Source organism: Conger conger, chromosome 4 (genome assembly GCF_963514075.1).
Source record: "Conger conger chromosome 4, fConCon1.1, whole genome shotgun sequence".
In the NCBI taxonomy this organism is placed as follows: Eukaryota; Metazoa; Chordata; class Actinopteri; order Anguilliformes; family Congridae; genus Conger; species Conger conger.
In genome coordinates this window covers 33,664,697-33,689,251 of record NC_083763.1, presented here as the reverse complement: position 1 = coordinate 33,689,251, position 24,555 = coordinate 33,664,697, and the positions used below count along the sequence as shown (strand labels likewise).

The 24,555-nt window shown below is 40.6% G+C and overlaps 1 protein-coding gene and 1 non-coding gene across 2 annotated transcripts; one reads left to right on the top strand and one right to left on the bottom strand.

Moving 5' to 3' along the window:
* Positions 1–3,184: 3,184 nt before the first annotated feature.
* pomp (proteasome maturation protein) lies at positions 3,185–8,880 on the bottom strand. The gene is made up of 6 exons (XM_061239624.1): positions 8,744–8,880; positions 7,733–7,833; positions 7,348–7,408; positions 6,494–6,595; positions 4,995–5,088; positions 3,185–3,386 (listed from the first exon to the last, which is right to left on the bottom strand). The coding sequence occupies exons 1-6, from the start codon at positions 8,744–8,746 to the stop codon at positions 3,319–3,321; spliced, it is 429 nt and encodes a 142-aa protein (XP_061095608.1). The 5' UTR covers positions 8,747–8,880; the 3' UTR covers positions 3,185–3,318.
* A 186-nt stretch (positions 8,881–9,066) lies between these two features.
* trnac-gca (transfer RNA cysteine (anticodon GCA)) lies at positions 9,067–9,138 on the top strand. The gene has a single exon. It is a non-coding gene; the product is annotated as a tRNA-Cys (tRNA).
* Positions 9,139–24,555: the final 15,417 nt, after the last annotated feature.

Genomic DNA, 24,555 nt, shown 5'->3' with positions numbered 1-24,555 from the left:
TTTTTTTCATGTATTCAGCAAATATTTCAATATATCATATATACAATATAACAAATCATAAAATAATTATTATTGGAGGAAACCCTTGACCTGCCTATGAAGTATGAGGTGGATTCATATTTAACAGCCAACACTACTACAGAAAGTAATACCCTGTCAACGGTGAAACTAGCTGATTTGTGTGAATACATTGTGCTCTACCAACTGAACATATTCAGATAAATGTATGTTGAATAAATATGTATTTATTTGATTTGTCTTGGCAACACAGGGAAAGGAATACTTTTACATGACATTGGCGATTTTGGATATGTGGTATAAACAATCCCTGAATGGAATCAAGGGCACCAAAATGTAATTTGAACATTTAAAAAATAAATGGGAACAATGTTGCAGGTATGGGGACTGACACAGTGATTGTGTGGACTTTATACTATGCTTATAAGTCTTTGTAATACGTACATTACTTTACCACCAACTAAGCCAACATTCTGTTTCCCACGACATACCCCTGACAAAACATCTCCTGGGGAGTGTTACAACATAGCATACTGACTTTAGAGTGAACTTCCTGTTCAATAATCAGAATGCTCTACTAAACAGGGCCAACTTCTACACTGCCATTTATTTCTTCACGATTGGAGAATTGGCCAATGAAAATGCAAAAGATACGACGTTCTAGTCCCATAGAGCAGGACTAATTTACCTCTAAACTGAAATGGAAAAGAGAAATTGATCACACTCTACTAGGTCATATTGACAACTAATCTACATAAATCCACCATCTTCATCCACCAAGTGAAGTTAGCTAATGTCTATAATTCACAACTATAGCAAACTGGACGCTGGCGGTGTAACATTCGTAGATCACATGTTATGAGTGCGTAACGCACTTTTTTTTCTCCCCACGCAGTCAACACGTAGGAAAAGGACCAATGTAGGGCCAACTGCTTTCTTTACTTTACTTTTCTTTACTTTTGAAAGTGCACTGCATGTGTTCCTATTTTATGCAATGTGGTGGTGTATGATCACGCAAAAGACTGATGGTAATATCTTGAGAAGTGCTTCATGGATTTACAGCTTGCAATTTGTTTAATGCAACATGCAAAATGTGCCAATTGTCAAGCTGCAATATGGAAGAGATGCCTAAAGGCTGACCCTGAGACACACAGCCTAGACATGGATGCTGGAATAAAGTGAGTACTGCATGGACACACAGTAGCAACTGGGTGGATGGAAGGAGGACAACGGATATTGACAGCAGTCACCATGGGAGATGGATATTGGGATTTACAGATGGTGTCTACCTTGTTAAGTTTACTTCCACTTGCAGCCACTGCACTGAAAACACATAGTAGAATGCATAATTGAGAGCCAAAAATGAATTATCTTGCAATAACTGGTTCAAGCTAAATTACGTTGGGCTATAGTAGGCAAGTTATGCATGGTAAAAAGGTGCATCTTGCAAAGTCGGAGCCTATTGTCAAAAAGAGACAAGAAGGCCTCCATTTGTCTTTTTCTTTCTCACTCATCCCTCATTATTGTAATGGCCAGTACCAGTGGGCTATTACATATTACATCTGGTTGCAGTCACATGATTTAAATATTTGCATTTACCAACTGGTGTAAAGGTGCACCTAAAAGGACTGAGAGTATAATGTGATTGATGGATTATGAAGACTTGTACAGTATGAACAATTTTGTAGTGAATCAGTATTGCTGAGAGGAATCCATTGCTACATTCATTTATGCAATTTTTCATTCATTAGAATCCAAGTACATTCCAAAGCAAGTCCCCAAGGATTCCATCAAAATTCTGAAGCTTCTCATTAAGTGAGTTATTTCTGCCGATATACATATCATACATCATTTTAAAGGGTATCTTGTGTTCTTTCAAATTACACCACTCTTGGTGGCACTGGTCGAAAGTGTAAATAGTTATGCCTTATCTAGTCATCAAATTCTATTGAATTTTGGGTACTGTTGGATAGACAGGATTGTAAGCTTTCCATACATATATGGCTTCATTTTACTCCGCTTTGCTTAACTGTTTTTATGAGTTTGAATTGAAAGCCGATGACAAAACATGAAACAAATAATGATGCAGAGATGAAAAAACAAGGGATGGCACAGAAAGCTACCATTGCCACAATGCTATCATACATTTTGTAGTACTAGGGACAAAAACCATCCAAAAAAATCACTGAGACATTTTCCCTCCAGGTGGGCATTACCACCCCCCTGGCTCATGGATTAAATTCTCTTCAATGTCTGACATTTCTATTATTTATAGATCATAATATTTACACAGCCATTGATAGCATTGTAAGGGCTTAATTTGTATGAGGTTCTTGAAGTTCACGCTCTCGATGGCTTGTTAAAAATAGTGTCATCTCTGTTGGAGGCGATTAAAACTGGAACATCAAAAAGTTACAGCGGCAGTAAAAAAGGAAACCAGTATTACTGAGGTAACGTCATGTTACGAATTACCTCCTACCCAGCAAGTTGTGGTAGGCTAATGCTCGCTATGGCAATGCTGCTATAATCAGGTGATGAGGTGCTTGTACAATAACAGGTTATTCATGTTTGTCTTTAACTAGTTAACCAGTTATCGTACAAGCACCCAATCACATGACTATGGCAGAAATAGTTAGCCTATTTTCATCACAACACAAGTGCATTTAATTTGTGTAAAACACAGATTTTAGTTTTGTAGGGGTCTATAACTTATACCTGAGCTACTAGCCAACTCAACTATTCTCCAAAAGCCTACTGTGTGTAACTCTTTCCATGAAGCTGAAATCAAGTCAAATTGCACCTGCATTGGCACAAAAGTAAAATCATTAGACCAGTATTATTACTGGACAAAGATCTGGGGGTTATTACATGGTATTACCCATAACATAAAATTAAGCCTGTAATTCGTGCACAGACCACACAATATGGATGCAAATACCCTCAAATCAGTTAAGTTTGCACTGTAACCTCATATTGATCATTACATTTCAATGTGCTGGAGTACAGAGCCAAAACACATTGTGCCTAGAATAAAAAGTGCCCCCCTAAAATCTGTGACCTGCTCGCCACCCCCAATTCGAGCAGTCTAGAACCAGGGCGGTTTCACTGTACAGACTTGACACAACAGAACACCCTTACAAAAAATAATAACTCAACTCTTACGACATTATTTCAGGATCTAATTTTATTCAAAATACAGGAAACATGACCATAGAAAACCGAGTGGCTGCACATGTGGGGAGCGTTGAGCGGGAATGACGTCACACACAAAGCAGGGTGCATGTAGGCAGAGCTGCTCCATCACAGGAGGCCCATCCTGTACTCCACCATGATGTGGGGCTCTCCCATCACTTCACTCTGTGCTGGATCTAGAGACACCAACCACATTCATCAACATCCTTTACAGGTTCTACATTTATACAGCTGATATTTACTGAAAGGTTTCAAGAGTAAGCCCCATCGCTAAACAGGCACATTGGCAGTGACCCCCATCCAAGATCTACAGGCCCGTCCGAAAGTATTGGAACAGCAAGACCAATTCTTTTGTTTTTGCTATACACTGAAGAAATTGAGTTTCAGGTCAAAAGGTTTCAGGAAAAAAAATAAATAAAAAAAATTAAAAAAAAAGAAGAAAAGAAAATAGAAAATCTGTTATTTTTATCTAGATTTGTTAAACAACGTAGAACATATCACATTTTGTATCAGACCACACAATTTTTAGGAGAGAAAAAGTATCGGAACATACACTCATGAGCACCTTATTAGGAACATTTTTACTTTATTAGACCTACTTATTCATGTGATTATCTAATCAGGCAATTGTGTGGCAGCAGTGCAATGCATATAATCATGTAGATATTGGTTCAGTTCAGTTAATGTTCACATCAATTTTTTGTAAAAATTAGTTTTCGGAGAAGTTCTACCTTTTAAAACTATCTTCAGAAAGTGCGCGGATCACTGAGCTCAACCAGCGGAAGACGGAAGAGGCTACGTGTGTTCAGCAGTTAATAGTTCCAACAGTCTAACTTCTCTGAAAACAACGTCTCTCGTTTTGGCCTTCCTATTCCAATACAGCTCTTCTGATTAGTCTCAGCTCCCTAAACAGAACTCCCAGCTACACCACAGCCAGTTGAAAATGAGAATATGTAAACTCAGTGCTACATCACTACCCTGTTACATCAGGGTATGAAAAGAATCATGCAAGATGACCATGGACCGGTTGGACATAAAAAAGCTGGGCTTAACCGTTAAATTGGTCATAGTTATGTCTGACATTGTGTTAAATATTTACAACTGTACCATCAAAAAAAAAAAAATGATTAGGTACAACCAAGTCTAGCGTAGACAATGCACGTTCATGTTGATAGATTCTATAGAGCGAATATTGCTAGGTAGCATGCGTTGCATGGCTACAATACTGCTACTGCCTGATTTGCTGACATTACCCGTTTGCTCAGTGGTGTAGACACCGGCTTCAACACTTCATAAAAGTCAGAAATGCAGCATTTGTGCCACAAGAATAGCGATGATATCATATAAACTGCATATCGCAATCTGTATTTATATCCATGAGAGATATATCCGGCACTAGTAGATAATCTCGTGCAAAAATTTTGGAGGCTATGCAAACAGCAGCTTATACGTACAGGGAATGTTTGCGGGGCTTTCAGATATTTCAGTGCCAGTGTGAATTTTCAATTGACACAGACAATTTCGGTGTGTGATGAGACATTTTAGATACAAGGCTTGAATACCAGCTTGAAGCATAACACCATTGTCCAAGCTGCTTTGGAATCATCTGAAGTTCATTTTTGTTGGACCACAAACCTGTAATCCCAACTATATGATAGCTCCTCCATTACACGTAAAACTGTCTTGGCCAATTGAGAGCATACAGTAAACTGAAGTTATACGAGACAACCCTCAGAAAGTGAACTACTCCAAAGTGCAGGAGTAGTTGTACCCTGCCCACTTACCATTCAGGATGTCCTCGAACCCAATGCTATCGTCACTCCCTCTGAGTGTATCCAGGGCAATGTTGGAGCTTTGCAAGAATGGCAGCCGTTGGATCTGGAGGATTGAGGGGGTTGGTAGTGGGGGGGAGTGAAAGGAAGAGAGAAAAAAGCGAAAGGGAGAGAAGGAGAGATACAGAATGAAGCAGAAAGAAAAGTTTTTTAGATTATATGACTTCTTTGTGTCCTACATATGATGCAGCAATAAACTGAACTGAGGTTTGCATACCTACAGTCACTTCCACTACTAAATAAATATATAAATATTTAAAAAAAAATATATATATATATATATATATATATATCTCAGGCTGATACTGAAAAGCAAATGCACACTTTTATTACTAGCAGGCTTGATTACAGTAATGCTCTCCTGTCAGGTCTAAAAAAGCTATTGGCCAGTAACAACTCGTACAGAATGCTGCAGCCTGTGTCCTGACAAACCAGATGGAGAGCTCATATTACACCCATCTTAAAATCCTTGGATTGGCTGTCTGTAGGTTGTTAGAATCGACTTGAGATCTTTTTACTGGTTTTAACCATGAAATGACAATGTAAGTCTATTTGATCTGATATGCTTTATAGGTACAGTGCAGTCCAAAAGTCTGAGACCACTAGTGAAAATGCTTCTATTTTGCATTCTTTTCTAATGTAAAACAAACGTTTTCATCAGCATAACAATTTGAATGAAAAGTTGAATCTTTGAAAAAAATGACAAATTTCAGAATCTCAGTATCTGGTATGTCTACGTTTTGCTTAATGGCAATGCGCACTCAAGCTGGCATGGACTCCACAAATTTGTGCAAAACCTGATGATTCATGTTATCCCAGCATTATTTGACAATATTCCAAAGAGCATCTTGTGATGTTACTGAATGCTTGGCTTTAGTCAGTCTTCAAGTGCTCCCATAAATGTTCAATGGGGTTGAGGTCAGGTGATTGTGGATTGTCCAGCACTGATGCTCTTCTTTGGTCTTTGAGCAGTTCTAACTTTAATTTGTTTTAAAATTTTCAAAATCCTAAAACTTTCTGTTTATTCCCAGGATCACATGAACCCCCCCCCCAGATTTTCAATGTGGTCTCAGATGTTTGGACCCCGCTGTATATGCCCCCCAGATCCCTTAGATCCTCTGGTGCTGGTCTTTCAACAGTCCCCAGAGGCTAGAACCAAAAGGCATGGTGAGGCAGCTTTTGGTTATTATGGCGCTAGGTTCCCCGATGGGAACTCCTGCTCTAAAAGTGAACATGGTGTCCGATTGTTATCCAGTGGGGATTACGCCATAAATGAGGGTTGCTACCGGAAACCCACCATTGTCGTCGTCAGAAAATGAGGAGATGTACAGTGGGCTCCAGAATTATTGTGACTCTTAATAAAATTAGAAAAATGGCTGCATAAAATAAACATTGATAATGATCCGTTTTATATTCAAACATACCGGAAAACGATATACTTTTTTGCTGACCTGTTTTGCTGCTCTGTACTCCATCTGTAATTTGAGGGGTGCATGGAGGCCTTGGATGTTTCTGAGTGTGGAGAAGTTCATCTTGTCCTGATTGAGCTGGAACTGTAGAGAACACAAAGGAGCATGACTTTCAGACATCTAGAGAAATCAGGTCTGCCTTGGGCCCATTCTACAGTACAGAACTTCAACGATAAAGGAAAATAAAGGTGCATCAACTGATACATTCCTATTACCACCGACAAACCAGGGACCACACCTGTGCAACTATAAAATAATACAAAAATGCATTATAAAAAAAGTATAACATACCAAAAATCATTCATTCGTTAACAGTCTTTGGTTGTTTGTCAGCCTATATTGATATTTAAATATTTCGATATTTCAGCTTCCCACTCTTTCACTACTTGTGTTTTGTTTAATCTCATTATTTTGAGATAGAGGGACAAGGGATAATACCAAAACATCCACCGCAAGTGGATTTTTGAATAATTTATTTAAATTGACATATTCTTTTGTAAAATTTTTAATACATTTACTCAAAAAATAGATAGAAAACAATTGAACCTGTAAGTTGCTGGTACCATGGTCAGTGGAGACCCAGAGTGCATGTGAGGAGACCGATCAATTTCATTTTTTAATTTTATTATAGGGGCTCCTTGTAGCATACAGATAAATGACTCATAAAAATGATAACACTACATGTCAACATTTATAGGAAATAAAGCCTTCCATTAAAACACAAATGAACACACAACTCAAGCACTCAAGCAAAGCATTGAAAAAAGGATAGAAACTAGAACATTCTGTGGTACAGGGAGCTGTGCTTAAATTGTGTTTGATAAGACAGGACTTACATTCTTCTCTGACATCTCCAGTGGGTGACTTGGGACAAGTTCATTTTTCACACTACTAAACCTGTAACCAAACAAAAACAAACAGTTAACTATTCAGAACACTTCAAAGTCCTATACAAGAAAAGTAAACAATTACATTCCGTTTATGCTCCACGGTTCAAACACCGACATAATGTTGCACCTTCGTCGTTTTATGCATTGCGCACGATGGTGATCATGGCAAAAAGCAAGCATATGAAAATGTTCTCCAAAATGAGCAGTCAATTAAGCAAATAAATTGCGTACAAAACCTTACAACAATGTCCTAAGAAGAGGAAACCCGTCTTAGAACACTGAGTGGAATGAAGACAACATGAATACAAGTCCAGTATAAACTTCACGTAACCCCTTGCGAAGCGTGTCGGGAACCCCATATGCACCAGCCTGCGGACACAAACCAGTCACAGGAACGCTGTCCTTCAGCTGGGACCTGAGACCGCGGGTATTCTAAAACAGAAATTCAAGAAGCCAAGTTAGAGCCGGTGAACACGACGGCCAAAGGATACCGCGTTATACAGTGTTGTCGAATGTTCTGCCCATCTGTTCTGTAATCACAATAGGCGTTCCACAGACAAAAACTGATGCCTGGTCTCACTTTGACGTATAATTTAACAAGGAAATGTATACAATTGGAATGGATTAAACCGTCAAAAATATGTTATCTCTAAAATCGTCAAAACGTGTTTGGCCCCCTTAGTGATCCTGGCGCCGACTGCGCGAATGCAAGGACTCGTATAACTGTAATGCAATAATGCATCGTCATTAGCAGAGAACCTACAGCTTGGATTAACATTAGGCTACGCGGACGTTATCTGCTACAGTAATTTAGCGGATCTGACCCAAATTCGTTCATTGTGGGTTTATAAACGAAATTAGCTAGCCTAGCCAATTTACCTATATGACGGGATAGCGTGGTTTTGCTAGCTAATTAAAACTGAACGGAACTAGATTAGCAAAGCATTTTTATCGAGCTAGCTTGCAGTTAGCGTTCATATGCACAATTAAGTCTAAGGTAAAATGAGCTTTCGGTTTCATTTTAGTGAGGAAAATAAATAGTACAATAGTGCAAGAATTTGAGGTTCAGAATGTCACATTCGAAATATTACGTAGCTCTCTATTAATATTAAAATAAGACCAATCCCACACTGAATTAGTTAAACCAGTTTACACCATGGCCTTATGTTAGCTAGCTAGCTAGGGACAGTGACTAATCAGATTCAAAAAACCTTTCGTGGAAACAATTAAATAAACCTGCGAGAATTCCGTCTTATGATGCATAATAAAATGTAGCGTTTACAATGTATTAAAAAAAAGTTATTACAGAAAATATTTTAAGCAGATATTAGATCAAATTTACCATTTCTATCAATGTAAACCAGCTTCTGTTGCTCTGATCTTGGGAAAACTTGCGGATCTATTACAGACACTTCCGGGTCATGAGGTCAGTGGTGTACACACGTGACCTCATGATGACATTTCCAGAACGAGGCCGCGTATTCAACACGTTGATGCTGGAATTGATTTCATGAATGTATATATTTTTTAGAAATGACGCAACTTCGTTTGCTTAAAATTTAACTTCCCAATCTATAACATTATCTATAACATGATATGACTATATTATCACATTTTGTTTTTTTAACATTCATAAGCTAAGTAATGAGCGTGTGTTGTACGGCTGGGGGTATAGCTCAGTGGTAGAGCATTTGACTGCAGATCAAGAGGTCCCCGGTTCAAATCCGGGTGCCCCCTCTTTTTGGGCACCTCATACCATATCTCCCTCTGAAACGATGCCTTCACATAAACCAGCAAAATAATAACAACTCTTTTTTATTAAACAACGTTATTAATAGTAACAGTTATGTTCCACATGTAAATCGAAAAGGCAGCTTAAATTATATATCGCTGGACAGTTCAGTTTTCAATACTTGCTCTCAAATAATGATGTTTCTTCTTTGACTTGTGCATGCTGATTGCGGATTTGTGGTTACTAGTGGTCGGCATTCCTGCCCTTTTCAGTAAGTCGGATCATTTGAGCTCGTCTGGCTCCGAAATGGCTCTTGGCAAGAATAGGATGTGGCTAGAATAATGTTCAATAACAATAGAGAAATATCTGATATATGTTGTTTTCTCATATATTATTACAGTGTATATATCTCATACAGTCCCCTCCAAAGGTATTGGAACACCAAGGCCAATTCTTTTGTTTTTGCATTACACTGAATACATTTGAGTTGAGAAAAAAAGATGAACACGAAATTCAGAATTTCAGCTTTTATTTCCTGGTATTTACACCTAGATGTGTTAAACCACTTAGAACATAGCACCTTTGCTATCAGAACACTATATTTTTAGGTGAGCAAAAGTATTGGAACAGAGAGTATTAAAGTAAATGAAAGTAAATAACACTTAATATTTGGTAGCATATCCCTTGCTTGTAATAACTGCATTAAGCCTGCAATTGATATCACCAAACTGTTGCATTCTTCTTTTGTGTTGCTTTTCCAGGCTTTTGTCTAGGTCAAAAGATGTACAAGATGTACACAATGATCTGAATTCCAGCTTTTATTTCCTGGTATCCAGAAAAGGAAAGGAATTGGCCTTGCTATTTCAATACTTGCTAGCGATTTATTGGGTATATGTTCTAAAGATTTCCTTTAGGGTCTTGGTTCAGCAAAGGACAATTAGCTTTCTGTCTTTATTGACCATTGTCATGAACAGAACTACTCTGTCCTTACAGGCTGGAGTCAGAATATGAACTACTCTGCCCTTACAGACTAGAGTCAGACTAGAGTCAGATCAAAACTCTATCCCTACAGTGTTATGTTCCTGCTTTCTGTCTGTTAGTTAATTTAGTATTTTTGTCAATTTATTACTTTTCACATTCATGTCTGGTTTTCTGTTTAGATTAATTATTCATTGTACTCATCTTCCCCTGTGATGTCTGTGTTTTTATGTAGGCTGAGCCCAAGTCACTTCCCTGTCTGCATGAATCACTATTCGGGTGTTTTCGGAATTTTCCAGTATCCCACGATTCCTTCTCGGTCTTGCTTTTCTTACTTTCTGCTTTCTCTCCATTCATGTTTGTAGATTACATTATTGGCATTTGGCAGACGCTCTTATCCAGAGCGACGTACAACAAAGCATACCCATAACCAGGGCTAAGTGCGCTGAAAGACCCTAGAGGGAAGTACAATTTCAATTGCTACCCGTACAACAAAGATAAGGACCAGGGCCTTTTTTTTTAAAAACAAACAACAAAGCAAAAGTGACCAAACTTAACTATCCAAATACTGCAAAAATACCAAAACACTACGTAAATCACAAAGACAACAATTAAGGATCACAGGGAGGTAGGGAGGGATGGGGAGAGGTGCTGCATGAAGAGGTGCGTCTTCAGTTTGCGCTTGAAGGTGGGAAGAGATTGTACAGTTCTGACCTCAATGGGGAGTTCATTCCACCACCGTGGAGCCAGAACAGACAGTAGTCGTGAGCGTGAGGTGGAGGTTCGGAGAGGGGGAGGTGCCAAGCGGCCTGTGGAGGCTGAACAAAGAGGTCTGGCAGGGGTGTTGGGTCTGATGATTTTCTGGGGAAGCCCCCTTAACTGCTTGGAAGGCTAGCACCAATGTTTTGAATTTGATGCGAGCCATGACAGGCATGACAGGGGGTGACGTGTGAGTATTTGGGAAGGTTGAAGACCAGACAAGCTGCTGCATTCTGGATAAGTTGGAGGGGTCTGATGGCGGACGCTGGGAGGCCAGCCAAGAGGGAATTGCAGTAGTCCAGGCGAGATGAACGAGATGAAGAGTTGGGTATCATCCGCATAGCAGTGGTAGGATAGCCCATGTGCAGTGATCACAGGGCCAAGGGAACGAGTGTAAAGAGAAAAAAGAAGCGGGCCTAGGACTGAGCCCTGGGGAACTCCTGTGGCGAGGGGCCGAGGTGTCGATACCGAACCAGCCCAGGCAACCTGGAAGGAGCGACCAAAGAGGTAGGACTCAATCCAGTCCAGGGCTGTGCCACAGATGCCCGTTGCTGACAGGGCGGACAGGAGGACGGAGTGATCCACAGTGTCGAAGGCAGCAGAGAGATCTAGAAGAATGAGGACAGAGGAGAGGGAGGCTGCTCGTGTGGCATGGAGCGACTCACTGACGGAGAGGAGCGCGGTCTCTGTCGAGTGGCCCGATCTGAAGCCAGACTGATGGGGGTCTAGCAGGTTGTTGGTAGAAAAGAAAGAAGAAAGTTGAGTAGAAGCAGCTCGTTCTATGGTTTTAGAAAGAAAAGGAAGAAAAGATACCGGGTAGTTCAGGATGATGGAGGGTTCCAGTCTAGGCTTTTTTAGCAATGGAGTGATGTGGGCCCTCTTGAAGGATGCTGGAAAACAGCTGGAAGACAGGGAGGAGTTGACAAGGGAGGTGACAAATGGGAGAATGTCTGGTGTGATAGTCTGGAGAATAGAAGAGGGGATAGGGTCAAGGGCACAGGTTGTAGGGCGGTGGGAGAGCAGGAGTTGAGAAACATCAGAGTCTGTAAGGGGGGAGAAAGTGGAAAAGGAAGGGATGGGCCTAGAGGGGGGGAAGGGCACAGTAAGGGGGTGGTGGTTGTAAAGGATCTGCGGATGACTGTGACCTTCTCATCAAAAAAGTTGAGGAGAGAGGAGAAAATGGAGAACAGTTTCCGGGGGTTAGAAGCGGAGTTCTGAATTTGTGTCTGATAGTATTTTGCTTTGGCGGCAGTGACAGCAGAAGAGAATGCTGCCAGGAGAGACCGGTGAATTGTGAGGTCTGAAGGGTCTCTGGATTTTCCCCATTTCCTCTCCGCTGCGCGGAGGCTGGTCCTGGAGGTACGGAGGGTGTCAGATATCCAAGGACTGGGAGGGGATGTGCAAGGTGGCTTTGAGACAGGGGGACAGAGAGAGTCAAAGGCAGAGGAGAGAGATGAAAGGAGGGTGGCAGATGCAGAGTCAGTGGGGTGTTTGAAGAAGGATTTGAGAGGGGGGAGTGAGGCGGTGACAGTGCTGGCAAAGGAAGATGGTGAGAGGGAGTGGAGGTTACGGCGGGCTGAGGAAGTGTGGGTGGGAGGAGGGGGAGGAGGATGGGGAGGAAGAGGGAGGGAGAATGAGATGAAGATATATGCAATACATCTGATACTATCATACTATCAGATAGATAGCACTAATGCACTAATCCCAACTAACATAGAATTTGTACAGCAGTAATTATACTAACACACTATATGTTCGTCAAACTAACAAACTAACATTCACTAGTTTTGGGTATTTGTAATTTAAATCACGTAACTAACTTACTAACGCATCTCCAGTTTCAATTCTGTTCTGTAACTCTGCCTCCCTATTCTATCACTGATTACTTGCTTAGTTTCAGCGAAGTATTCGCACCTGTCTCTCCGTATCTCTACATCTCCTGATTCTGTGCAATTGTCTACTCCCTAGTCCGGAGCCGTTTGTATTACATGTGTGTCTTTGCGAATCTAGCCGTTTCCCCCTCGTTATTGTGCTATTACCCTTTCATGTGTCTCACCTGATGTTTGTTGGACCGCCCTCACTCCCATGCCCCGCCTAGTTTGTCATTCCCCTGTGTATTTATACCTGTCCTTTTCAGTTGCACCTTACTAATTCGTCTTGTCCTGTTTTTTGAGTCCCGAGCCCTTTAATTCCTTCTCGCCAGTTCTGGCGCCCTTGTTCCCGAGCCCTTGCCCTTGTGGCATTCCGTCTTCTTTCATCGATTTTTGTATCTGGATTTCCTGTTTATATTTCCTGTTTATTTCTGGACCAACCCAGATATATATATGGTCCAGAAATGCATCCATTCAATCAGCTGCATCTTTCTCCTTGTCTCCATGTCCTGCCGTCAGTGGATGATAGAGTGGTAGATCTTTGTCTTCTGAGTACCGGTCTCCAGGGTAACTGGATCCCCAAATTTTGGGAGCTCACCCCAGGTGTGGATGAGACACATACTCACTAATTAAATCATTAATTTTTATTATGCTTGAAGAAGTTCATTTCTCATCATCAGAAGTGACTCAGTAATAGACTGTGTTCTATTGTAGACATTCCAAGTCTCCCGGTAAGTCCCTGATACGTGCGAGAGGTCATGAATCTCCCACAAACCAGAAATCTCCTCTCGTTTACTTGCATGATTCCGTTCATCACAAACTGCGGAAAATGTGGTGATCCCCCCCCCCCCCCTGTGCACTGCAATTGTAATTGATGGTTTTAATGTCGGATCTCCTTGACTCATCGCTCAAATCTCCCTGAAATCAGTACTTGAGATGTCTGCAATTGTATAACAGCTGCATGTCAAGGTAGTATTTGTTGATGTCTTCCTTCAAGGCAAATCTCAAACAAGTAATCAAAAAATGCTTGCTTTTAAGGTAACATGTTTGTGGCAAAATATCTAGGCTGCATCCACTATATCCTACACCAGGTACAACATGCCACAAATCTATTAAAAAGTTAATTTCACAAAAAGTAATTGGTCGGTGATACAGGCAGTAGTTTAGGTGTAGCAGATCAATCATTGAATGTAGTTATATCAAAATACATCAACTTATTATCACAGCTGAGTGAAAGATTGGCTGCTTTGTGACTGGGTGAGCTTTCTAATTGCAATACCAGGCCATTGAGTTGGATGACATAGGTTAGCCAGCTGAATTGTGCAATGAACTGGGTTCATTGAGTCTTATTAAAACAGATTTAAAAAAAAACGTGGTTTAAGTAAGTAACTACCCAGTTAGATAAAGATATTCCTGATTTTTGCTTTATATTTGTTTTCTGTCAGACGGTAATACCATTTAACCAACCAACCTCGAACTGAAGTGATTTAACTAAGAAGGTAATATTCACATTTCAGGGGACTTTGTGTCCGGCAAAACATGAATTTGTGCACACATACACTCAGCGACCACTTTACTAGGTAGACCTTTACATCAGCTCTTTAATGCAAATATCTAATTAGCCAATCCTGTGGCAGAAACCCAATGCATAAAAGCGTCCAAACATAGTCAACAGGTTTTGTGGGCAAAATGTGATCTAATTGACTGTGACCTTTGAATTATTGTTGGTGCCAGCCAGGGTGGGTTGAGTATCCCAGAAACTGCTGATCTCCTGGGATTTTCATGCACTCATATGTCTCTAGAGTTTACAGAGAATGGTGCAAACACCAAAAAACATCCACAAAAATGCCTCGTTAATGAGAGATGTTAGAGGAGATTGGCCAAACAGGAAGGTGACAATAACCAAAAGTTACAACAGTGGTAGGCAGAAGAGCATCCCTGAGTGAACACACAATACCTTCAAGTGGATGGGCTACAGCGGCAGAAGACCAATAACTCTCTTAAATTTGTATAATTTCATTCAAAATCAACAACCCTATAGACCAGTTTAATAGAGAACTTCTTTGACGTTTTAAAATGGAAAATCTGGTTGCAATACGCAAGTGGGATGATGTCACTAATCTGCCATACCTTGTTTGTCAGGAGCCTCTAGTTGTTGTTTTCTATGCAGGGTTACCAGCCTTCCTTGGTGACAGAGGAGTGGTTGTGGAAATGCTTGGGGAGGGCTATCTTCAGAATGGGACAGGAATAAACCTGGGTGAACATCTTGTAATAGATGTTTGGGGGGAAATTGCTCTGAAGGAGGAAGTGAAAGTAATGATTGTACAAGTTTACTTTCTGCACCATATGCATTTCCACAATACACTACACTGCAGTGCACAACACTACACTACACTACAGTGCACAACACTACATTGCACTACACTACACTACACTACAGTGCACAACACTACATTACACGACATTACACTACACTACATTACACTGCAGTGCACAACACTACACTACACTACACTACAGTGCACAACACTACATTACATTACACTGCACTACACTACACTACAGTACACTACACTGCACAACACTACATTACACTACATTACACTATACTGCACTACACTACATTACCTTACATACAATCCCTGATCACTCCCTACTCCCCAGCTAGATCACTCCGGTCTGCCAGCTCTGGTCGCCTTATGGTCCTCTCTCTACGTGCACCTGGCGGTCGAGCTGCACGTTCACGCCTGTTTTCCGTTCTGGTTCCTCAGTGGTGGAATGACTTGCCTACCACTGTCAGAACAGCAGAATCCCTCCCCCTATTTCGACGCAGACTCAAAACCCACCTTTTCAAACTCTACCTTAGTCCTCCCTCCTGATTTCCCCTGCCCATCCTTTCTGATATCCCTATCCTTGTCTAACCCCCCCCCCCCCCCCCCCAAAAAAAAAAAAAAAAAATGCACTTATGATGACAACTATGTTTAGAACAGCATTTCATGTGTATTTTGCTAGTTCTGGATGTGATGCTTTGACTTATGGTAGAACCTATGCACTTGTAAGTCGCTTTGGATTAAAAGCGTCTGCCAAATGACTAAAATGTAAATGTACATTACACTACAGTGCACAACACTACACTACACAACACTACACTACTCTATATTACACTACATTACACTACACCACATTACACTACATTACACTACACTGCAGTACACTACATTACACTACAGTACACTACAATACACTACAATACACTACACTACATTACACTACACAACACTACACTGCTCTATATTACACTACACTACACCACATTACACTACATTACACTACACTACAGTACACTACATTACACTACACTACACTAGGTAAGTAGGGGCGGCCTGTAGCGTAGTGGTTAAGGTAAATGACTGGGACACAACCAAGGTCGATGGTTCTAATCCTGGTGTAGCCACAATAAGATCGGCACAGCCGTTGGGCCCTTGAGCAAGGCCCTTAACCCTGCATTGCTCCAGGGGAAGCTTAGTCTAATCAACTGTACGCCGCTCTGGATGAGAGCGTCTGCCAAATGCCATTAATGTAATGTAATAATGTACACTAAATTACACTGCACTGCCTGTCCCAAAATGCACTAAACTGCAGCACTTATACTTCCCACAATGCACTGCACTACATTGCACCATTTCATCACCAGACCATTATCCCACCACTTTGAACTCCCCATTAGCCTGTGATATGAACTCAGATTCCAGATTTTCTTTTACGGACGCAATCTCCTCTGATACTGTTCACACCTTTACTGATGTGCTTCCTAGGTCATACAGTCTGGTCAATGAAGACTCCCTTATCATAACTGCAAACCCTAGTTTGGCTAAAATTAATGCTCTCAAACATGCTTCGCGGAAACTTGAAAGAAAATGGCGATCAACCAAACTACAAGTTTTCTTCCTGGCATGGAAAGAAAGTTTCAGAAGCTAGAAGCATGTCATCACAGTTGCCAGATCCTCATATGTTTCTACCCTAATAGAGGAACATAAAAACAATTCCAGATACCTGTTCTACCCTTGGGGCGGCACGGATGGTGCAGTGGGTAGCACTGCCGCCTCACAGCAAGGAGGTCCTGGATTCGAATCCCGGTCAGCCGGGGCCTCTCTGTGTGGAGTTTGCATGTTCTCCCCGTGTTTGGGTGGGTTTCCTCCGGGTACTCCGGTTTCCTCCCACAGTCCAAAGACATGCAGGTCAGGCTGATTGGAGAGTCTAAATTGCCCATAGGTATGAGTGTGTGAGTGAATGGTGTGTGTGCCCTGCGATGGACTGGCGACCTATCCAGGGTGTATTCCTGCCTCTCGCCCAATGTATGCTGGGATTGGCTCCAGCCCCCCTGCGACCCTGTTCAGGATAGGGTGTAACAAAGAGCCATGCATCTGCTGACCTATGAATTCCAGCTATTTACAGTAGTGATGACTTCATGAATGTCTTTGAAACTAAAATCATAAAGATAAGAGACAATAGAAAATCTGTCCTCTGCCTCAACCCCCAGCATGGCCTCTCCAGTCTCTGATAAAGTAGATATGTCTTTTAGGCCAGCGATCTGCCTAGATTCTTTCACTGCCATTGAATTCAATGAATTATCTTCCTTATTTAATTCATTCAAAAACTCCACTTGTCTGGTAGACTCTTTACTGACAGGATTCTTAAAACAGATGTTTCCTGCAATTGGTACACCATTGATTAATCTTATCAATGCCTCCCTAACATCTGGCCATGTACCTCAGTCCTTCAAAGTAGCGGTTATCAAGCCTCAAGAAATGGTGCAAGCTATATGTTTATACTACCAATGAGTCCTCATATCGTTCCAGAGTAAGATATGGAATACCACTAGGATCCATGCTTGGACCTCTGCTCTTCCCCTTATATATGTTACCTCTTGGCAACATCAGCTATAAGCAACTGTTATGCAGATGATACCCAGCTGTACATATCAGCCAAACCTGACACCATTGTGAAACTATCAAACAAGGAAGCCTGCCTCAAAGACATAAAGGAACAAAAGAAAATACAAAAGTTTCTTCTCCCTAACTCTGGTAAAACATAAATATTGGTTGTTGGCCCTAGAACAGCTGGTCCATCAGAAACAAAATGCCTGACATTACACTACAGCTACACTGATGGTGTCTCTGTGTGCAGTCAACAAAAACCTTTGTGTCATTTTTGATCCTGAGCTCTCTTGAAATGCATAATAACACTTCTAGGATTGTTTTCTTTCACTCGAGGAATATAGCCAAAATGAGGGAAATGCTGTCAGTACATGATGCCGAAAAGTTAGTCCACGCCTTTGTTATATCCAGATTGGATTATTGTTATACGCTCTTGGCAGGATCTGCAAATGCCTCCTTAAAGCCCCTACAGCTTCAAAATGCAGCTGCTCGTATTCTAACTAGGACAAAACATTATCCCAGTATTAGTATCTCTCCATTGGCTACCCATTAAACTTCACTATGATTTCAAAGTACTCCTCCTCACATTTAAGGCCTTAAATGGGCTCGCCCCTCCCTATCTTAAGGACCTCCTCCACCCAAACATTCCTTAACAAATTCTTCCCAAAATGCTGGACTGGGTAGAAGTACGGTATGCAGTAGAGCCTTTTCCTATTGAGTCCCTCTCCTGTGGAATGATTTACTCACTGAAATTTGTGGAGCAGATTCTCCCTTAATGTTTAAGTCTAGGCTCAACTCCCTTTGTAGCAAATCCTTTAGTTAAGGGACACGGCTTGGTGTTGGCATGGATCAGAGTCTCTGGCGAACTAAGTGGTCATTGCTGTCACTATATCATGGCATGCTAGAACGAACTCTCACAGTGGTCAGGACAGCAGAATCATTGTCCATCTTTCAAGATTGGTTTCCCTCTGATTCCCATCCCACAAACATTTTGTGCTAATGTTGTGCTATTTGTTATGTTTTAAGGTGTTTCTTCTTAGGTCTTGTTATGGACATTATCTTGATGTATCAGGATTTGTACTTTGGTTCTGTTTTGTATAGTCAATTTGCATTTGTTCTTCAGCAATGTTACATAAAAACCTGTTGGTCTGGGAATGTTGAGCCAGTAATACTCATGTAAATCATGTGAAGGCACTGATGTTCTCTTTATTATTATTATTATTATTATTATTATAAGTTACTCTGGATAAGTGTGCTAAAAGAATGCATAATACTATATCACCATCCATTTCCATAGCGTAGTACATTGCAGTGTGGCACCCTACCCCTGACAGGGATGCACTCTTCATTTTCACACTCTAGTGAAATAACCTACACTCCCTAAGTCCGGGGTGCCAGAAAAACTTTAACCCATGGGAGCAAGATTGCCCATAACCCTTTCAGATGGTATTGTTACAAATCCATTATATCTTCACCCATATTTTCACCCAATTGTGAAATTCACACCAGGTTGAAATGATCAAATCAGAACAGTAATTTCACATGGAATTGCATATAAAAGGTTTTTAATATCAATTTATATAAAACCTTCCACTAGAGGTCACACCTATCATAATGGACGAAATATGCCAACATATGATTTCAAGGCTGAAGGCAAATAAGTCGCCGGTCCCAGGTGGCTTTTATTCTGATTGGGATCAGCGTTTGAATATGAGTAACTGCCATACCTTTTTTCAGGCTTGTAATTCAGTTCTAATTGATGGGAAAATGGCCATTAATTTCTGTTATTCCCAAAGATGGAATCAGAATTTGGTCATATGGACTGATTTTGCTTCTCAACGTTGATTACAAGTTGTATGGGGCTATCCTTGTCAAAAGAGTCGAAAAGGTCACCCAGTGCATTAGACAGACTGGCAGAATTTGAGGTATTCTTATTCATGGGGAATATCATACGATTGCAATGTATGTGAGACAGGTGCGTGGGGGTTGGACCCAAAATACACGACTCAGACAACAGAGATGTGATAAAGTCCCGTCAGGGCTTTATTCAGGGAATTTCCAGTGAGCATAGTCAAAAACAAGCAAAGTTCATACACGTAAAATCCAGCCAAAACCAAAGTCTCGAAATCGGTACACCATGCAAAAAATCCAGTAACCAGGAAAGCTGTCAGTGGGGCAGTAGTGCAGACGGACGGTAGGCAGGCTCAGAGTCGAAGGCGTTGCATGAGTCAAGACCGAAGTCCGCTCTCCGTGACAGAAGCACAAAGACAGCAGGCAAGTTTGTGGTACAGGCAGGCAATGATCAACAAAACAGAAGTCAATAATGATGGTCAATAAACAGGCTTAGATCTTAAACAGGTAGACAATGGCTTGGAAACCACTCAAAAGTGCACTGAAAAAACAGGAGGCAACAATTTCACAAAGACATGACATGAACACTGAGCTATATGTAGGTGTAGACAGGTGCAGACAATTAGCTTGAGAGCAGCATGTGAATGGAAATCAGGTGTGGAGGTTTGACAAGTTAAGAAGATAAGAACACATGGTTAGAATGTTAGTATTACCCAATCCTGATCTAAAGTTCTAAAGTAGAATAGTAAGACAAGGGAAAATGAGTGACAGAAAGGGAGAGGGAGAAAGCATGAATGCAAGGTTTGCTGAAAGACACAAAAAAGTGTATGCTAATCAATGAACGGAACAACATAACATGAAACAAACATAAATCGTGACATAAGTTTGTGAACTGTGACATGAATAAATTATATAACGTGACATGACAAGACTAAAAAATAAATCGTAACAAGAATTAAACATAAAAACGTGGCGAGACTAGACTAACATAATACTTGGCAAAAAAAATCATTCCCACAATTACATTGGGGTAAAAGTATGGCAGAAACACCGAAAAAAAAAAAAATATATATATATATATTTTTTAATTGATATTTTTTTTTTTTTACTTTTGCATAGCATGAATGCATGTTTGAAGGCTCATTCCATTGTTTCAGTATTTAAGGTAACACAAAGTTTGAGCAGTGTCACAGTGTTAAACACGATGGCATGACTGAAGGAGCTCTCTGAGATTGTTCATAGCCGCATTGTAGCCTTACATGATGCCAGTAGGTCACTTGATGAAAATAATCATTTGGTGACATAAAAGTTATGACTTGGCCCGCTCAAAGTCCAGACCTTAATCTGATTGAGCGAATCTGGGATTAGCTGGATACCAAGATAAATAAATCTGTTCTATCGAAAGAATCTCTTTGGAATGAACTTCAAACCATATGGAATGGTTTAACGATTGGAGAAATAAAAAGATATGTGAATGATTAAATGCTGTAACCAAAGAAAAGGGCGGCCACACTAGATATTTTTTCTCCAAAAGAGACTATTACTTTTGTTTTCACAATATATTGTTATCTGTATACTTGTTTTCATCTACATGAACCAATATTACATGAAATAAATACTTGAATAGTACTTGGTTTCTGATTTATCTTCATTGTCTTAAGTGTATAATCATCACTGCACACTACTGTACCTCTAACACATTTGTTCCCTGCCAAAACTACAAATGGATGACAAGTGCTTCATTATTGAGGTATAAAAATATAATTTTCTGTGTGACCCGACCGATTGTCTGTACAAACTAGTTGATATTTGACACTTATTTATGGTTGCCACATGAAAAATCTAAGAGGCCGAACACACAAACAAACGAACACACGCACGGACACACACACACCCGCGCGCACACACACACACGTGCAAGCACCCGACAGGCTGACCGGCCACCATGCCACACAGAAAGAGACAGGTTCTCTCAGACTGTGCTTCAGAGCATTTCCCCAATCTGGATGATGTACTGGAGAAGAGGACAAGTGAATGAGAGGGTACATGTGGATATGTGGATCTGTAGGGTTCTCTGTAGGGTTCAGTATCTGACAGGGGACTGTGGACTCCAGTGGCCTCCTATATATGTTTGGAGACACAAGCCCAGTTTAGAAATGGAATTTAGGAATACTCTTTGTGCTACAGCTCTGGCTTTTGCCATCTGTCCACCTGCCTCTTATATCTGCATATTTAAAAAAATGAGGATTTTCTGATTAATCATCTTTCTGGAAATATATATTTTTAAATTATGTTGATAAAGGGAGACTTAAAGACTAGAAAGTTATATTTAATTTATTTTAATTCACCTTTACTACCAGGGAGGTCAGCTGAGCACTTGTGGAGTCTAAATGTGATCTAATTTTCAGAATGAATCTGGGATAAAAACAATGTGTGCTGAATGGAAAGGTCCTACAAGGACTTGATTCTGCAGTCCTTCATGACAGGGGTGAGAACATGGCCAGACTGGAAACCTGCAACTTTGGAAATATTGGCCAGCATAGCAGGGTCAAAACTGCTGCTCATTCCATAAATGTAGTGGTATAGTGATTCAGGCCCTTTTTCTTATATACATACATTTGGTCTTAGATGTTTGACAGTAGAATGTTTTATTTGTGCTTTATTAAATAAGTAACATATGAGCTAAATTACCACTTTTCTGATAAAAACTTGGATCAAGGCTGTCTGTGATTACCTGGAAAGCCAGAAACAAAACTGCAGGAATTTGTACATAAGATAACTGATGCAGTTTTAAAGGATAATGGTGTTCACAACAAATATAGATTTGATTTAGTTTTAACGGTTTATTGCCCATTATATTATTTTTCCATATTTAGAAACTTTTCATGTTATTATTTTTGAAAGCATCTTTGTTTTTATGGATTGGATGTACTGCGTCAGAGATTCACTTTAAAGTGTCACTATAGTGGCATCTCCTGCAAAAAAGTGTCCTCTTCATGCATAAGGACATTCCACTCAGGTCAACAACCTGCTAACTGCTGAGAGACATCAAAAAGACCCTGTGACTCTCCAACTTTAGCCTTTGCCATGAAGGGTTGTACCTGATCCCCAACAACATTTAGGGAGGTGGCAAGTGTGAAATTGACTTCCACATGAATGCCTGGTTTGGACAGACAGTGAGAGTGAATGCTGTTAGCCTATCCGTGTCATCTAACGATGACCTGCACATGATAACGTTGCTGAACATAACAGTCTCATGTTACCATAACATTTATCACTTTCTTTTTTTCGTTTAGATTGTTCAATTAGCCACAGTCAAGTTAGCATTGTATTTCTCCATGTTAAGTCTATGGGTGAAAACTTTAAATTGAATTTAAATTGAATAAAATGTCCAGTCATGAAATTATAAAAAGCATGCATACTTCTGAATTACGGACATAATGAGTCGTCTTGTGTCGGGATCCGTTGGATTTAGTTATTTTTCCACAAAAATCTTTAAATGTTTTACACAAACCTTTTAAGGGTATCTATAACACAGAAATGGCAGAATGTAGCAATACCAAGGAAAATTGGTAGTTGGCGAGCCCGTCGCCATTGTAGTAGACCTGCAAAATGGCCCTGAGATTGGTTCTGAAGATGAAGGGTGAGATATTGAGATTCAAATGTTGTTGTTGTTGTTGTTGTTGTTGTTGTTGTTGTTGTTGTTAGAGTGGGGCGACATGGCTCAGGCAGTAAGAGCAGTCATCTGGCAGTCGGAGGGTTGCCGGTTCGATCCCCTGCCCGGGCTGTGTCGAAGTGTCCCTGAGCAAGACACCTAACCCCCAAAATGCTCCTGACGAGCTGGTTGGTGCCTTGCATGGCAGCCAATCGCCGTCGGTGTGTGAGTGCGTGTATGAATGGGTGAATGAGAAGCATCAATTGTACAGTGCTATAAAGGCGCTATATAAATGCCAACCATTTACCATTTAGAGGGCTGCTCCTACAAAGTAAAAAGATCATTATCAAATCAACTCTTCCAAAGTACAGATAGTCCCTACTGGACTCATAATGTATGTTTCAGTGGAATTAACGCTGGACATTTTACAGTGTGGACACATTGTTCCATTTTTTCAGCACCTTGGGTGCTTCAGCTGGCAAGTAGGGTCAATGTCAATTGTACTCACAACAATGGTGGCAGCTGTGGTTACATATTGCTTAATCAAGGCCTTTCAGAAATCTAGAAGGCGGTATTTGGGGTTTTCTGTCAGCTTGATCTGCCCACAGTGAGGTAGAATCCTGTATTATAGGATATAGGAAGTTTTTGTCTGTAGTTATTTCCCCCTCCTGTTTGTAATGCCTGTCTGACATGGCAGGCAGTTAAAACAAAATCATTATTTGCCACACCTTTTTGTTTCTTGTTCCTCCACTTTTACCCACCCAAGCAGTGACCACACCTAGCATGCTGTGGCAGATAGCATGGAAAAATGCTTGAGACAGCATTTTCCATGTCTAGTAACTTCTAGCACTTGTGTAAGAATTGTGTTGTTTTCCTTCATAATTGCAGATGCTGGCATATTGAGCATTCAGGCCTCAATGGCCACACTCAGCACCTGTGACTTTGGTGTTTCCATTTTTATTGTTCACTTTACTATAATTTGCTCATCATCTTTCTGTAATTACACCAATTACGAGCAGAGTTTTCAGATGTCACACTGGATTTACTGTCATTCAAAGTAAGAAGGCTGGAAGGCCTGATCATACATGTTCCTCAATTTGCTTTGCCCACTTTTGTGAGTGTCAGCTGTGGGATGACTGCGCGTAGCTTTGGGATAATAACAGCATGTTCATACAGATCACTACCTTGTGACTGTACAGAAATCATTTGCCTTCTCAGTGGATTGCAACCTTGTGTGCTTGCTCCAATGATGGAAGAGGCACATAGAAGAGACACGTTATAATGCAAGTCAATTGTAGCAACATTGGAAGACTATTGAGGAACATAACAGTTGTGTGTCAAACAATCTTAATATATGAATATCTGCATGAA